This window comes from Scatophagus argus, chromosome 5, assembly GCF_020382885.2.
Source record: "Scatophagus argus isolate fScaArg1 chromosome 5, fScaArg1.pri, whole genome shotgun sequence".
Classification (NCBI taxonomy): Eukaryota; Metazoa; Chordata; class Actinopteri; family Scatophagidae; genus Scatophagus; species Scatophagus argus.
The window spans coordinates 17,140,325-17,155,651 of NC_058497.1; the positions used below are offsets into that span (position 1 = coordinate 17,140,325).

At 41.2% G+C, this 15,327-nt stretch overlaps 1 protein-coding gene across 11 annotated transcripts in view; it reads left to right on the plus strand.

Annotated features, from left to right (window-relative positions):
• LOC124059364 (muscleblind-like protein 1) overlaps positions 1-15,327 on the plus strand; it is a 65,242-nt gene that overhangs the window by 34,725 nt on the left and 15,190 nt on the right. For all 11 annotated transcript variants that reach the window (XM_046389297.1, XM_046389299.1, XM_046389292.1 and 8 more), the window contains one exon: positions 12,362-12,532. In XM_046389297.1, coding sequence (XP_046245253.1) covers positions 12,362-12,532 — 171 coding nt within the window. The remainder of the gene's footprint in view (positions 1-12,361; positions 12,533-15,327) is intronic.

Consider the following 15,327-nt stretch of genomic DNA (forward strand, 5'->3'; position numbering starts at 1 on the left):
TTAGCAGCACTTTGTCTCCATGCAATATTGATCGTTCACGACCATTATGGAGCAGATGTTTTTTGCTGCTTCCTGCGTGGGTTTTCTTTATTCCCCTCTTTCTGTCTGCAAAAGTTAATACATCAAACCTGAATTGCCTTCTCACAGCGAAGTATAAAACCTACTTGATCTTCCTCTCCTCCACCCCTGAAACATGCAAGTCATGCAAATCCACAGCAAAAAATAAATATAGCTGTGAAATGACCCAAGAAGTCGATTTGGTTGCAGAAATGCCAGCTTCTGTAATTGCATCATCATGACATTAAATGTGAGGCAAAGAATGTGATCCCTGCAGAGACAGAAAGACAGACAGACGGACGGACAGAAAGACACACAGGAGGGTGGTTTCAACAAGCAGAATAAAGACGGAGAGGAAAAGAGACTGTGCAGCAATGAAATGGAGTGAAAGAGAGTGAAAGGATGATGGATGGGTACATAGACATCAAATGGTGTAACATGGACAGTGATGGACAGATGGAGAGGAAAGAACAGCAGAGATATGGTGTGTGGATGGAGAGAAAGTAATAACAGAGGAGGAGAGCGTGGATTGGTGTCACTCGCCTGTTCAGCCTGTGTGCCGAGATTGAAGGATGTCTGTAATATCCCTTTATAGTTATAGTGCATGTTGCAGGGCTTGCTGTTGGACATTGTGATTCTTCAAAAGGCTTTAACGGGATTACAGCGGTATCAGGCTCAGCCATCAGAGAGAGATACAGCAGCTGTGTTGTGTTGGGTCTGCCGACAGCATGCTGTCTGTCACGGTGCTGTCTCTCGCTGCAGCTTTCCTGCTGATTTCGGAAGTCTAAACTGGGCAACATAATGCAAAATATGTGACCTAAATGATATAGAGACTGCAGTCAGATCCTTTGTGTTCACGCAAAACAAATAATTTGAGCTTTAGTGTAAAATCTGCCTCTTCATTCAATTTTGTTTCCACCGATATTCTTTGTATGGCAGCAGCATCTTTGACAATGCGTGAGTCTATTGTGAGAGAGGCTTAGGGAAGGTGATCATCCTGCCCACTGTTACCCCGCTCTTTGCTGAAATGGTACGAGCCGACTTTGATCAATGTGGATCGATGTGGATGAGTGTGCAGCCGGAAGCCGCTACGTGGAGACGGAAGGGGTGATGGCCCTCTGCTCTGTCACACAGCGTGTGTGTATGTGTGTGTGTGTGTAGGAGGGAATTAAAACAAACGATAACATGCTTTTCTACATGATGCATAACACTACCAAAATATATCCTTAACCTGCAAATAACTCAGTCTCTGTCTCTGTTCCTCCTGTCTGTCTCTCACTTTGGCTCTCTTGTGTGTCTTTATGGGAACAGGGCACAATGGCTGCTGAATAGTCCTCAGGGAGGAAAAAAAAAAGTTATTTAAGTGTTAATTATTAATGCTGAGTATTTTTGGATGAAAAAAACTTCAGCATCAATAAATTCCATCACATTCTGAAATGTAAACCTCTTTTCATCTCCTGTTTTCTTTTGTTTCCTCTTGTCTTTGCTTTTTCCCCAACAAGAATATCTGATCATAAGGCTTCAGCATGAGGATTTCCCAGCTCTGCAGTTGTTTGGGATACAAAGGATTACATGCTGTTACTCTGTATTACTCTTATTTCACTTTGTACTTAGCTTCGACGAGTCTTTAGTCTTTAAAAAAAAAGAAGCTGTAGCTATGGAGAAAAATTCTGGCTTGCGTGCGTGTGCCTTGTGCATTGCTTTGTGTATGTGTGTGTGTGTGTGTGTGTGTGTGTGTGCTTGCGGGGGGTATCATCACTTTATGGAGTAATGAGTGCTAATCCTCTCTTATCTGCTTTAACCTCGAGGCAATGACACTAGCTGCTGATGCCAGTACAACAGCACCCTTCACTGGAGGAGAATAGCGATGTGTGTGTGTGTGTGTGTGTGTGTGCGTGTGTGTGTGCAGACAGGTATCAGATTTGCCTGTAAGTAAAGATGTCTCTACTTGACAATTTGCTCAGCTTTCTCCCCCTTTTCTCATTCTGTTAGTTGGCTTCAGGGTGTGGTCTCGTGATTATCTGCCTCATCCTCCGTGACTCATCACAAGTAGAATATAATAGAACATTCCAGGCCTCTGACTCTACTCCATCTGACCCCAGACTTGATTTGAAACTAAACCCATCCTTAAATCAACAACAGAGCACATTAACGATGTCAGAGTGCTTCTTCAGCCCGTGTTTGTTGTTTGGGTCGAGTCACGCACTTTTCACAAGCACCCTGCCTGTTGCCAGCCGTTCTTTTTGTTGTCACTTTTGGTGCCACTTTGCATAGCTGCTAAAGATCACAGCACAAACTAAAGGCAGCTGCCAGTCTTTGTCAATGAGCACCTTTTGTTTGTTCACAAGGACAACGTCATTTTTCCGTTTTTTTTTTCTTTTCACTCATCTGTTTTTTTTCTCTCTGTCTCCATTGTCAGGAGAGAAACAAGCAACCAGTTTTTCAGAAATCTCTTTTTTGCCAAACTCTTGATGAGCACCTGATGACAATGGCTGTTGAAGCAGTCGAAGCGGTGGAAACAGGGGAAGATCGAGATATGAAAAAAATGAGCGAATTTTGAAAAATGTAAAAAAAAAAAAAAGAAAGAAAAAGGTCTATTCCCAGCAGCCTGTGAGGCCCATCTATCTGCAGAATGAGCATTACGAAGATGGACAGAAAATAATTAGGCCTAAAAGCTGCTGAATCCTGTGTGTCTGTTCACCAGTCTTCCATTAAGGCTGTTTTAATGGGTCTGCTCTCTGCCTGCCTCCTCAGCACAGTGAATGGGAGATAAAACTGAATTAGACTAAACTTTAGAGATTGTGAATAGAGAAGTACGGGAGTGAAGGAGAGATGAAGGCAGAAAGAGAAAAGATGAACAGATAGAGGATGGAGGAAGAGGATTAATTGAAAGAGAAATAAAGAAGAAGGGCCAGATCTCAGGGGCTGCGGGGTGGCCTTTCCCCCCTCTCTTCATCACTTTCTTCATATGTGCATGTGTGCGTGTGTGTGCATGCATGCTGGTGAATGTGTGTTTGTCTGAGGGGAGGTAGTGTTGTAGACCTAATAAGAACAAAGCTAATTTCTAGACTTTTCCTTGCACAATTGTACAATGACGTTCCCACCGGAGCCAGGACAACACTTGCCACCTATACCTCAGCCTTCAGAGAGAGAGAGAAAGAGAGAGCAAGAGCTGTATACACTTTTTCACTTTTGACTATTTTAATCCTTCTTACAAGTGTGGGCCATACGACTGCAGCTGGGTCAGTGAAAGGAGTGTAGTGAGACAAGAAGAAAAGGAGGTTCTGCTGCTGACTCGGTGAATTTGACATCACATTTAATCCCTTTACTTACGTCCAACTCCGTCGCTCCGAAGCTATTAGTAATGCTGACACTTGGACACGTCCACTTTCAAAGCAATCAGCAGCGAGGGTTCAGAACTCAAAGGTTCAGGGTTGCCCTGCTGTGAGCAAATGCTGGAGACTGTTTGAGTCTCTTATGCAAACTTTTTGCAAACCTGAAAATCTGCAGACCTTTCTCAGGGGATTAACCCATATTTCATAGTGTGGTGATATTAAATCAGCAATGACAGTGGAAGCATAAACAAAGGATAAAGGTAGAAGGAGCTGCCTGAAATTATTTTTCTGGAAGTATAATCACACACAGATGTTCCCATGAGTGCTTGTCTTACAATAGCAAGGTGACTCCTAAATATCTTAATTTACTACAGAATTTTTTTGCTCAAAATTAGGGAGCTAACTGCATACAGTCCACTTCATTAATCTACATAGGGAATTTTATCCTCACCTTACTGGCCGCAGACATGTCACTGCCCAGGTAAAAGTACTTTATGTTACAGCTCTTGTCCCTCATATTGTGTTGGCAGACTTTAAACTTCATTCACAAAGTGTTCGTAGAATATGAAGAACAGGAAAATTAATTTGCGAGTGTTATTCCATGCATTATTCCAAGATGGCTTGTAGGAAATCATTTAAATAGCTACTAAGTTAGCTACAAAAGCTAAAATGAGCTGAAATGATATAGAGACGTAACCGTAAATAACCAGTAACGGTGGGTTTGTAGCCATGCAGTCACCTCGACAGTTCATTGTACTAAGTGGGAGATATCATCGCTGTCAAAAAATTCTCAGCATGTCTGACTCGGAAATAAGGAGGATGACATGAACATGATGATGACATGGTGATTTCTTTGGGGGTTTGTGTTGGAAATCAAAACTGGGCCTGCACACATCTGTCTGTTATCTATACCTATTAATCCTTTGCAGGATGACTTGGAGGATGGAGCAAAAAGCAAGATGAGAGAAAAAGCTGTCAGTCTGTTTCAAGGTTAGCACATAGTGACACACTATATATTCACCAGAGTCCAGGGCACTTCGAGGAAATCCACAAGGATGGTTAGACCACCTACATTGGCTGGAGCAAGGTTTGGAGCTCTGGTTGAAGCTCTGAAACAATATATAAAATATATTGATTAATCGAATGACAGAACTGACTTTTTCCTTATTACTTTGCTATATCCTGAACTCTGGACACTTGTGACTCATTCAATAATTAATCAATAGTTGAATCAATAATTTGGAGGCAGTTGTTCTTATCCTTGAGGAACAGTGTGATCCAAAAGCCAAAAATGTCTTGGGCAGCAAAACGTCTTCACCTGAATTTAGCCACACTCATAAAATAAAATATTTTGTGAATGCACGTGACTGGTCGAACTGATTATGAAAAACACTGATGTGTATTGCTAATCATAAATCAAGCAGTTAAGTATTAGTTTACCACGGATCACTTGAGCCACACTTTTTCAGCCATGTACAACAGTGGATAAGACAAAAAGAAACAGCTCAGCTTGGCAGTGGCAGAGTGCTGTCAGTAGCCCTGATGGCTAATGATTTTGCCCCATCATTAGCTTCCTGTGCTAACGATTTTGTACCCACACCCACCCAAAACATACTAGCACACTGCCAGACTAAGTAGTGCTTTTGTGGGCTGTAATTGGTGTTTTGGCTAATTGAGCACTATGGCTAAAAGCTTTCCGTGGACTCTGCGTGGTTTGTGACGTAGAGAAGCCCCACACCCTGCAGAGCAGTGTTTTTCTGAGTACTCATCAGCTGTTTTATTCCATTTATAGTTTCTGCTAGCTTTGTTGCGTCATCTCCGTCCATAATCACCTGTTATTTTGTCTGTCCACACATCTGTCCTTGTCGTTGTCTCAAAGGCTTATCCCTTTGCTCAGTTAAATGAGGTTTTAAGGCCATTAACCGATCCAGGCTATTATACTAATGCACTAGGGGTGTTCCAGATTTGATAAATAATTGGAAAGAGATAATGAGATTTATATAGACATCTAGTATTAGCAGTGGCGCTAAAAGAGGCGAAGTAAGGGACGAAAAAGAATACAGGATGTTTTCCTCTGTTGACTTGAGAGAGAAAAAAAATGTTTGTCATGAGATTTACTTTCTAATATGTAGCATAATGGGTCAGGGGTTTGCAGCTGGAGTGTATTGCCTAATAAATGTGCTGTATTTGTGTGTGTGTGTGTGTGTGCGTGCGTGTGTGTCTTATTGCCCAGTCTGGCAGCACTCTCAGTCCTCAGACAGGCTGTTTTTTGTACTGTGTCTGATGTCATAATTTGTCTGCCGTACTGTTGCCAACAGGAACCTTTGGTCAAAGCATATGCCTGTGTGTGTGTGTGTGTGTGTGTGTGTGTGTGTGTGTGTGTGTGTGTGTGTGGGCATGCGCATGTACTCATACGCTTGCGCATTCTCATCATGGCCGTCATCCAGGCGGTGCTTTCTTGATTGATGGTTGTCTTTGGGAGCTGGTGGGAGAAGTGGTGCCATTGGGAAAGAATTAATAATGCACAGGGGTTTCGGGACCGTGGCTGTCCAGAGCTCCACAGTTGTTACACTGGTCACGGTGTTTGCTGTGCACCAGCAGCCACAGTCTGAGGGGAGCTCAGACACAGCATGAGCAGAGACAGGGAATGCGGAAGAGATCAGAGGCCGCTGGATTATGTGCGGTTAAGTCGGAATGAGTCATTCTGGACGGGTAGATTAAAAGATCATTTAGAATCAATGGGTGATTATGGAAGTGAACATGTAGATGGGCCTGGTCGAAAGCGATGCACCATCCAACCCTTGGAGGATGTAGATATCAGCCAGCAAAGACACTGTTGAAATCACTCAGACAGGCTTTGATTAATATTAATAGGAAAAACACACACTCCGCACCTGTCTGTCTGTCTGTTTTCCATATTTCTCTCTTAAGTGTCTACCTTCCTTTTCTTCTGTTCTTGTTTTTGTCTCTGTTGTGAACCCGTGAGTGGAATTCTGCCACAAGTTTTATTCTCTGGAATTCCACAGACACATCATTCAGAGAGCTGCCAAACTACCACAGGCAACAAATAATACTGAGAGTTTAAGGTTTTGATCTTGCAGTTCCACGATACGCACACACACACACACACACACACACACACACAAAACAGAAAGTCATTGACTTCACAAATCTGAACCTGACCCAAAGTGCTTTGACCCTTTGTTTGTCAAAGCTCCTCGCACTTTGGATGATTATTATTTTAGACCCTCTGGTGCCCAGGTATTATGAAGGAAGAAAGAAAGAGAATAGATAAATTAATTAATTAAAAAATGAAATCCTCTGATTTTCAGCATTTAGATAAATCTTCTTTTCTTTATGATATTGGCTCATCTATATATATTTATGTAATGTACGATAGCCTGCGAGAATCTTTTTACCAAAACTGCAGTCTGTCTCTTGTAAGACATTATGGTGTACAATTTGAATGTTTGAATGTTGCGTTAATGTGAACACGTAATAAATGTATTTATAGGCCATACTCATCTTTTTGATCATTGAGATCATCTACATAGTGGAAGTACAGCGTGATAATGCACAGCAGAGTATTAACAGATTGCAAAGTTTATTGCAAGCAGCTGCTTGTAAGCCTAATATTTGGTCTTGTTTTCACTCTGTTGCAATTAACTCAAACTTCTGAGGAAAATGTCCGGCCGTTTTGTTGCTAAAGTTTTAATTGTGTTCACCAGCTAGTCACTAACGTTGACCGTCTGCTTTTGGGTGGGCTGGGCAGTTAGCATACGGTGGTTTTGTCTTTTTTGTTCCAAACAGTCACCTGCCGCAGCAGCTACATGGTGTAAGGTTGAAGGTTGATGAGAGTAAAGTTGCAGTCTATAAAATCAGAACCATCAGAACCCATGTGGGAGTTAAAAGGTTAAAAGAAAAAAAAAATCCTGTGTCCACTGTTCTAATTTTACTGTTGTTTTTGTGGATGGCTACGCTGATGTAACCTCGTCAGCGAGGATAAGGTGATGCTGATTAAAACCATGTTGTTGTTGATGTCAGAACCAGCCACATGTGCGACACCAGACGCTGTAGTGAAAATGCAGCAGTGATAATTGGGGGAACACAAGGTTAGGGCATGTCTATGTATGTGTGTGTATTTGTGTGTATGTGTACTTCTATGTATATGTAGGCATCTGGAAATTAATCTTGCTTTATTTTCCCCCACTGTGCTGATTAATAAGCATCAATAACATTCTGGCACTGCAAACTGTTTGTTATATTATCCCAAAAAAATTATAATTATGTGTGTGTGTGTGTGTGTGTGTGTGTGTGTGTGTGTGTGTGTGTGTCCAGGGGCTGAAAGATGGCGGAAAGATATCTCATGTAATGAGGCCAAGGTGATTTATAAGTCTAGAATGCTCCATCCCCTCGGCATGTACATGCACACACATACACTTCAGAGTGGGACTGTGACAGCTGGTTCACTTTCTTTTAATTGCTTGCCAGTTAAAAGCAACAGGGAAAAAAATGCTCTCTGACAGCCAAAAGCTGGCAAAAGCAAATTGGTTCAAGTTTCAGAATCCATATTTGGTTGTTGAGACTTCTTTGTGTGGAGTCTGTTTACTAAAATCTTTACCTTGTCATGTTAAAAGGTAGCTTTGAATGAAGAAAGAATGTAATGTGTTTGGGTGTGAAAGCTCGGTGTGATAGGGCACCGGACCAAACAATCATCTGAAAACTACAGGACGGGAGGGAAGCAGGCAGTGAAGAGACAAGGGGGAAAATGGAGCAGTCAAGAGACTGCGTGAGAGACAGATGCAGGTAGTCTGTTTGCATATTAGCATCACAGCGGAGGACAGACAGACAGTTGAAGGCGGATTGGAGTCAATTTGACTGAGTCTTGTAGTCATACACACTAGCCAGCGGGAGCACTGCTTTGGATCAGACAGGCTCACCATTAACCTATACTGACACTGTTTAGACAGTGGGGAAAACAGCAGAAAAATGAGTCAGGAGAGAAGCCAGAACATTTACATCACAGGCAGCGAAGGGGAGACTTCAGGCTCACAGATTTACATGTTCGAACAACAACAACAACATAGCAACAGGGCCTCTCATGGGCTCACGGTTCAGTTCATGTTCATAGAAAAAAAAACATAATTCATTATTATTTCTGAATGTAACCTATATGGCTGCAGACAAGTAAATAATCTGACAAACAAAGGCTTTATGACGTGTTCAAAAGCTGTGGATTTCCTACATTGTAGTTCTTTTTTTTTTACCAGTCTTGTCTACATGTTGGGAAATGATGGTTACAAGTCCTTTCCAAGATGCTGTGAATTTGACTTCAGTGGATGAACTTTATGGCTGCTAGAACTTTATGTCCTGGTTTTACCCTTCGTTAATTATTTCATGTGACTGTCATTTACTCACAGACAGACGCCTCAACTCCGTGTGTCATTTCAAATTCATCGCTAATGTGGCTGAGCTTTGGTCTTGCTTTTTCAGACTCGACAGGCACAATTTGCATATAAATGTGAGATTTTTTTTTTTCATTGGAATCTGTGCTCATTTGTTCATAAAACTCCGTCAAATGCTCATACGAACTGGCTTCAGCACAGCCATCAGCTCGGCTGTGTCTGAGTTGCCAGTCGCGTTAGCCATGATGGCAGCCCAAGTGCTGTAAAACACAGTACGTGACCGTTGTTTATATAACAGGAGGCTCACATGATATTCTTTACTTGCAAACAGACACGTTCAGTTCATCACTCACCAAAAACACTGGATAGCTGGTGTTGGTCTTTTTGAATGCAGTTGGTCAGATGCACAGAGGTGAATTCTCATGACTGCAGGTGTAATAATTATCATTTCGCTGTCACTGTCAATATGGCCAAGGAGCAAAGTCAGCTATAGTACTGATTTGAAAGACATATTAATGACAGTAGAGAGGTAGTTATCCAAGTCAGATTGCACTGTACTCCATTGACTCTGGAGCAACATTTTACACTGTGCTATTCTGCAACCACAACTGACTGAGCAGCCAGATAATCACACTGAAGCTGCTGGCTGTAATCTTTAGAAAAAGAGAGGACCAAAACCATCAAAATAAAAACATTCCCTAACAAAGCTTTTATTTTTATTATTCATCACAACGTTGTTCTCTACCCTCCAGCTGCAGTTCAAGGCAAGAAAATTCCCAAATTCCTGTTTTCACTCTGCCCATTCAGCTCATTAACAGCCATTCAGTAATTACAAAACACTTTTTAGTCATTGAGAAGAGGTCAAATGCTTTTCAGATTCTTTAACTTTACAACACAAAAGGTTGTTTGTTCAAACCGTATTTTATTTTCAAAATGTCATTCCATAAGACTTAAAGAGAGCAATGCACAATATGCTTTTCAACTGTAAACTATGTTATGAAAAAAAAAAAAAACTGAATCCAAAACAGAAAAATAAAAACAACGAACTGAAAGATGCTGAAATGCTTCATAGAGCTGAAGAAATCTGCAGTTTGTTGACAGCTCTCTATGGGTTCATCTTTACTTTTACTTATCACCTTACTAATGCTGTCACCATCTGAACTATTGTAAATAGTAATAAATATTGATTCAAAACTCAAAGCTTATCATTTCAAATCAATGCAGAGATTTGTATTCAAGATTCAAATTTTATTTAATACATTCTCACAGCTAATCTCTCTCTCTCTCTCTCTCTCTCTCACACACACACACACACACACACACACACACACACACACACACAGCTAGAGTTAACATGGTTAGAGTCAAGTCACCCAGAGGGAATGTGCTTTGAAAATCAAAAGACATTAACCAATTAGTGCTGATCAATAGTCACAGCCACACAGGGATGAGCCAGGCAAGGACCATTGTTAATGTGTGCCTCAAGGCCAGTCGGCAGGCTGGGATTACCATTGCTCTCAGCTTTCAGCCAATGAAAATGCTGGAACAATTCTTGACATTCTGCCTCTCTCCAATGCTAAGTACCTTTCTTGCTGTAACTAGGCAGATCAGGCTGCACGAGGAAAGAAAGGAGAGAGATCGAAAGATTGAGTCGAAAGGAAAGGAAAGGAAAGGAAAGGAAAGGAAAGGAAAGGAAGGCAAAAGAGGTGGGAGGAATGGAGGAAGAGTGAGAGAGTGTATGTGTTAGGTTGTGAAAGCAGGTGTCATAGTGGGCCGCAGTGGGCAGCAGGTAATCTCCCTGAGATAAGCAGTAGCATGACAGCCAACCTTTAATTCCCCATGGGAGGTGGTACTGTGGAGTTGCCGCAAGGTTGGTCTCCCCATCCCCTGAAAATAGATTTATATAAAGAAGTAATGGAAAGAAATGGATAGAGGATACGTTTTGATGGGGTGGGGGTGGGGGTGGTGGAAGAGACTAAGGCGGATTTTTGTTTTGCACATTCTGCGCACATATATGAACATAGGCGGATCACAGCAGCACCTCTGCGTCTCCTCTGCTCTGTATTCATGATGAGGAGAGCAAATATCAGCATGGGGCTTGGGATTATATGTGGGATCGAGGCGGAAGGAAGGGATGTAAAGGGGGAAAAGAGAGTAAAAAAAAAGAGGAGGAGATATCTAAAATATTACACCTATCAGGGGGAGTGTTCAGTGGAGCAGGCATTATGAGAGTGTAAATTACATTCCCTCCTTCTCCCCTTGGGCTGCCGGCTTGTGGATGAATATAATCACCCCCAACACCAAGCACCCAGACACACGCATACTGCACTGTCTATAGACACTAGCAGAATATTAGATAGAGTGCCATGATGTGTGTGTATGTTTGTTGTCACAGAAGTCTCCAATCATGTATTGATCCAGGACCAGTTCTACAACCAGTTCTTTTTTCTGGAATTATGTGAAGTATTGACACATGAGTAATTTGTCTCAATTGGGAAGAGATCAATAGTGATTCGCTGGGCGTCGTAAAACATCCAGCGTGAAGCCAGACAGCTTCTGAGGTGGTGGGTGGATGGAGGAGAGCATGAGACAGTATCTCTCCTTTTATTTTTACCTAAAAACTTTTATACAAACAGATATGGTTCTGACCCCTGTGAACTTGAGCTTTTTTTTTTTCTGGAGACATACACTATATAGACAAAAATATCCAGACCCACCCCTTTATGGCGCTGTTTTTCAGCCTCCCCAGAGTGGAAGCTGGCGTAGCTGTAAAGCTGTCTGTGTATTTAGAATGTGATGTTATTAAGTCCCTGTTGGTGTAAAGGCGTGCCAATACTTTTGTCTGTATAGTGTAATTTGTCTGAAGAGAAGAAAAAAAAAAGACCTTTTGAATAAAACAATTTGACGTGACGATTAATTTGCAACTATTTCAATAAGGCAGTTTTCAAGCAAGAATGTCAAGGTTTTTCTTTATTTTGCCATGTGAAGGTAAAGCAATTTAAAGACGTCATATTGAGCTTGAAGAAACTGTGATTCCAAAATGTGTGTTTTACTCAAATTTTCTGACATTTTATAGACCAAACGTCTAATCCAAAAAAAAAAAAAAAAAAAAAAGCCAGATTTAATGTATATGAAAATCATCCATATTGTCACTGAGACGGTACATCACTTTGTCTCCTCTTTATTTCCACTCTTGAAGCTAATTTGTCTCTTGATGGGACCTTGAGAAAACAAACAAAGGTAGCGAGTGCGCAGCTTAGGTCACAAAGCGGGAAAAGAAAGCAGAAATGATCTGTCTTCTTTACGACAAAAGGCGAGTGGCAGGCCCAGATGTCAGGGATGTTAGGTCAGCGCCTGCTAAATTAAGAGGGCAGCAACTCCAGTCAAGGCTCATTACTTCTTTACATTAGGCAACAATTCAGGGAAACACTATTCTAATTTGCTTCTTTCCATGTCTCTATTCCCCTGATCCATCCCACTTTTCTCTCTCACCCTCCTTGTCTTCTCCTACTTCCCCCTCCTCCTTCTCCTCCTCCTCCTCATCATCCTCCTATACCCCTTTAGGGTCGCTGTTCCAGGGAGAACTGTAAGTACCTGCATCCTCCTCCTCACCTAAAGACCCAGCTGGAGATCAATGGAAGGAACAACCTCATTCAGCAGAAAAACATGGCGATGCTGGCCCAGCAGATGCAGCTTGCCAATGCCATGATGCCAGGCACACAACTACAGCCGGTGGTGAGAGGACACATATACAAACACATTAACAATGGCTAGGCACCGCAAAGCTCATTCAGGTTCTGGTTCTGATGATCTGGCATGATCGTGGCCCTGTTAGTTTTCTAAAGCTGGCTGCATGCACCTGAATGGAGTTTTGTCAAAGCAAAAATACTCTGTCAGTTGATTAAGATGTTTTGGTGTGATTAGCACAGCTAAAGTTCATATATTAGACAGATGTTGCCCCATTCTTTTCAAGCAAAGTTGCTCACTTGGTGCATATGGAGTAAAAGTTTTTCATTGAGTTGTTTTCTGGCCAAGCTGGCTGACAACATAGCCATGCTGATAACATACAATTAGTACACTTTTAAAGGCAAAAGAACAATTATTTGTGATACTATGAACATAAGAGACAAATTTAATTAAAAGTTTCTGTTTTTAAAAGAACACAAAACCTGTAATTGATTATAACATTTTGATGGGATCTTTTCAGTCAAATTGATTACTGAACTCTTGAACACTGAAGACTTTCTTGAACTTTGTTATACAACTTAATCTAAGTGAGAGATTCTGGCTGGGTTTCATCCGACTGAACTGAATAAAAAGTTTCCTGGCTGTGAATGAGTAACTTCCTGAGTTACTCATTCCAGCCTGGAGTGACATCACATGATCAGCGCTAGGCCAGTTATAAAATGCTCTTGGTGGGTTTGATTCCATACCACTGTTGCCTTAACTTCATATTAACCTGACAAAATGATAAAAATGTCTTGCTAAATTTCCAGGGTCTGTGTAAGTGTGAAAAGTTAAAATCAAAACAAAACAGAACAAAACAAAATTAAAAAAAAACAAATAAACAAAAACAGTGAGGAACTTTGTGAGATTTGGTTGAAAAAGCTACTAAGTCTACCATGAGTTATAATTTTATTGTCTAATTATCATCTAAGTTCATTTGTTGCTGCAACCTATGATGTATTAATCTGGCAGTTACTTTCTCCAGTAATGGATCTTCAACATTTTCTCCAACCAGAGAGTGTTTGGTATTTTTGCTTGGAAATGAAATGAATAATTTGAAGATTAATTTTCTGTTGACTGATTAATCAATCAGTTGATTAATTGTTTCAACACTTAGTTCATTAATATCATATAAGCTTGGATTAAATATGAGACCTATATGTTGAAAAATGAATCCTTATCATCACTGTGAACGTTTATATAGTAATCGATAAAGTGTTTTGCTAATATCATGGAATCATTAGCACAAATCCACCCATGCAGACCTGCACACACAAGTAAATTCAATCAAAAAGTTGCTCTGTGTCTGTGCTGCTCGCTTTGAGGATCTTCAAGGTGATGGTTGGAGCCCCAGTCAGCCAGTTCAAATGAATCCCTCCTCCATCCAGTCCACAAGACCTCACAGAGTGAATGAGACCCGTCAGTCAGGCTTGGAGTAATTCCTCTGTCTTCTCCTATCTCCCGTTATGCTTAAGTGAAAGCACTGGAGTGAACTTGTCTATTTAAACGAGCTTCAGATGCTGCATGCTTGAACAGACACACGCACGTGCACACTTAGCCGATGGCTTATCACCCTCATCTGGCGGAGAGGGGCTGAGTCGAGAGGCCCATTGAGAGGAACAGAGGAAGCCATGAAAGGGTTTAAAGAAGCAATAGATCTCCCTGGGACTGCAAAGCCTTCCTTTTCTGTTTATGTCATGGGGAGGGAGAAAGTAAGGAGAGGAGAGGATGAGGAGGAAGACAGGCTGACAGAGAAGGACACAGCAGAAGAAGAAACGGGGCAGGAAGTGAGGCAGGAAGAGATAAATGGACAGGACAGCAGCACTGAGTCCTGCACTACAAAGAGAAGCCAGGAAAGCAGAGTCATGTTGTGTGCAAAGGGAACAAAGGGTAAGACCGGGTACCAGCCTTTCAAGGAATCAGACTTTCTTCCTCTGTCCTTCCCTTGTGTTTCGATCTCAGTTTCCTCCCTATCATCAGTATCTCTGCTACATTTTATCTGCTTCTCTCTCAGGATTTTTTCATCTACAGCTGTGACCCCTATGTCCATGTATGCAGGGGAGTGCTTTCATTTCACGCATGGAACTGTGCTGAGGTTGAAGTAATTAAGGCCCATTACAGCTGACTGTAATGAGTGATGGGGCCCATGATGCTTTTTTATTACAGAGCTGACGTCGGCAGACAGCCTATGTTACAATTATATCTATCTACTCTACTGTAGCAGTCAGTCAGGCAGTCAGGCACTCACTCATGTGAAAAAAAAACCAAAGTCTTCCCTCAAGGAAATTTGGTGTGCTTGTTTGGTGCAGACTTTCAAAAATAAATGAAAATAAACCAAATAAGCACCACGGGAATGGATGTGCAATGACATTATTATATATCATTATACATACTTATATATGTTTGTGACCTTTCTTGTGGTGTTGTCACTCCACATAAAGTACCTTTGTAATTTTTTTTGTTGTTTTATTTATAAGTTTTGTATAAGAAAGTTTATTACAACCCCAATTTTGCATAACATAAACAACAGCACAATGTCATAATGTGCAAATGAACTGTGTTTATTGACAACACAAAGTGTTCCTGAGCCCATGTAGTACTATCCTTTATACAATCATATGTTTACACAATCTTTTGCATCCCAACTATTTTGGAATCAAGATTAAATGAATTCTTTTGAAGACATCGTGTACATTATATGAAATTTCAGGCTCGAAAGGTTCTGCTGAATAGCACAGGGTTAATGTCCTTCATAAAAGAATCAGGAGATAAGATATTGTAAATTTTAAATGCCTGGCAGTTAT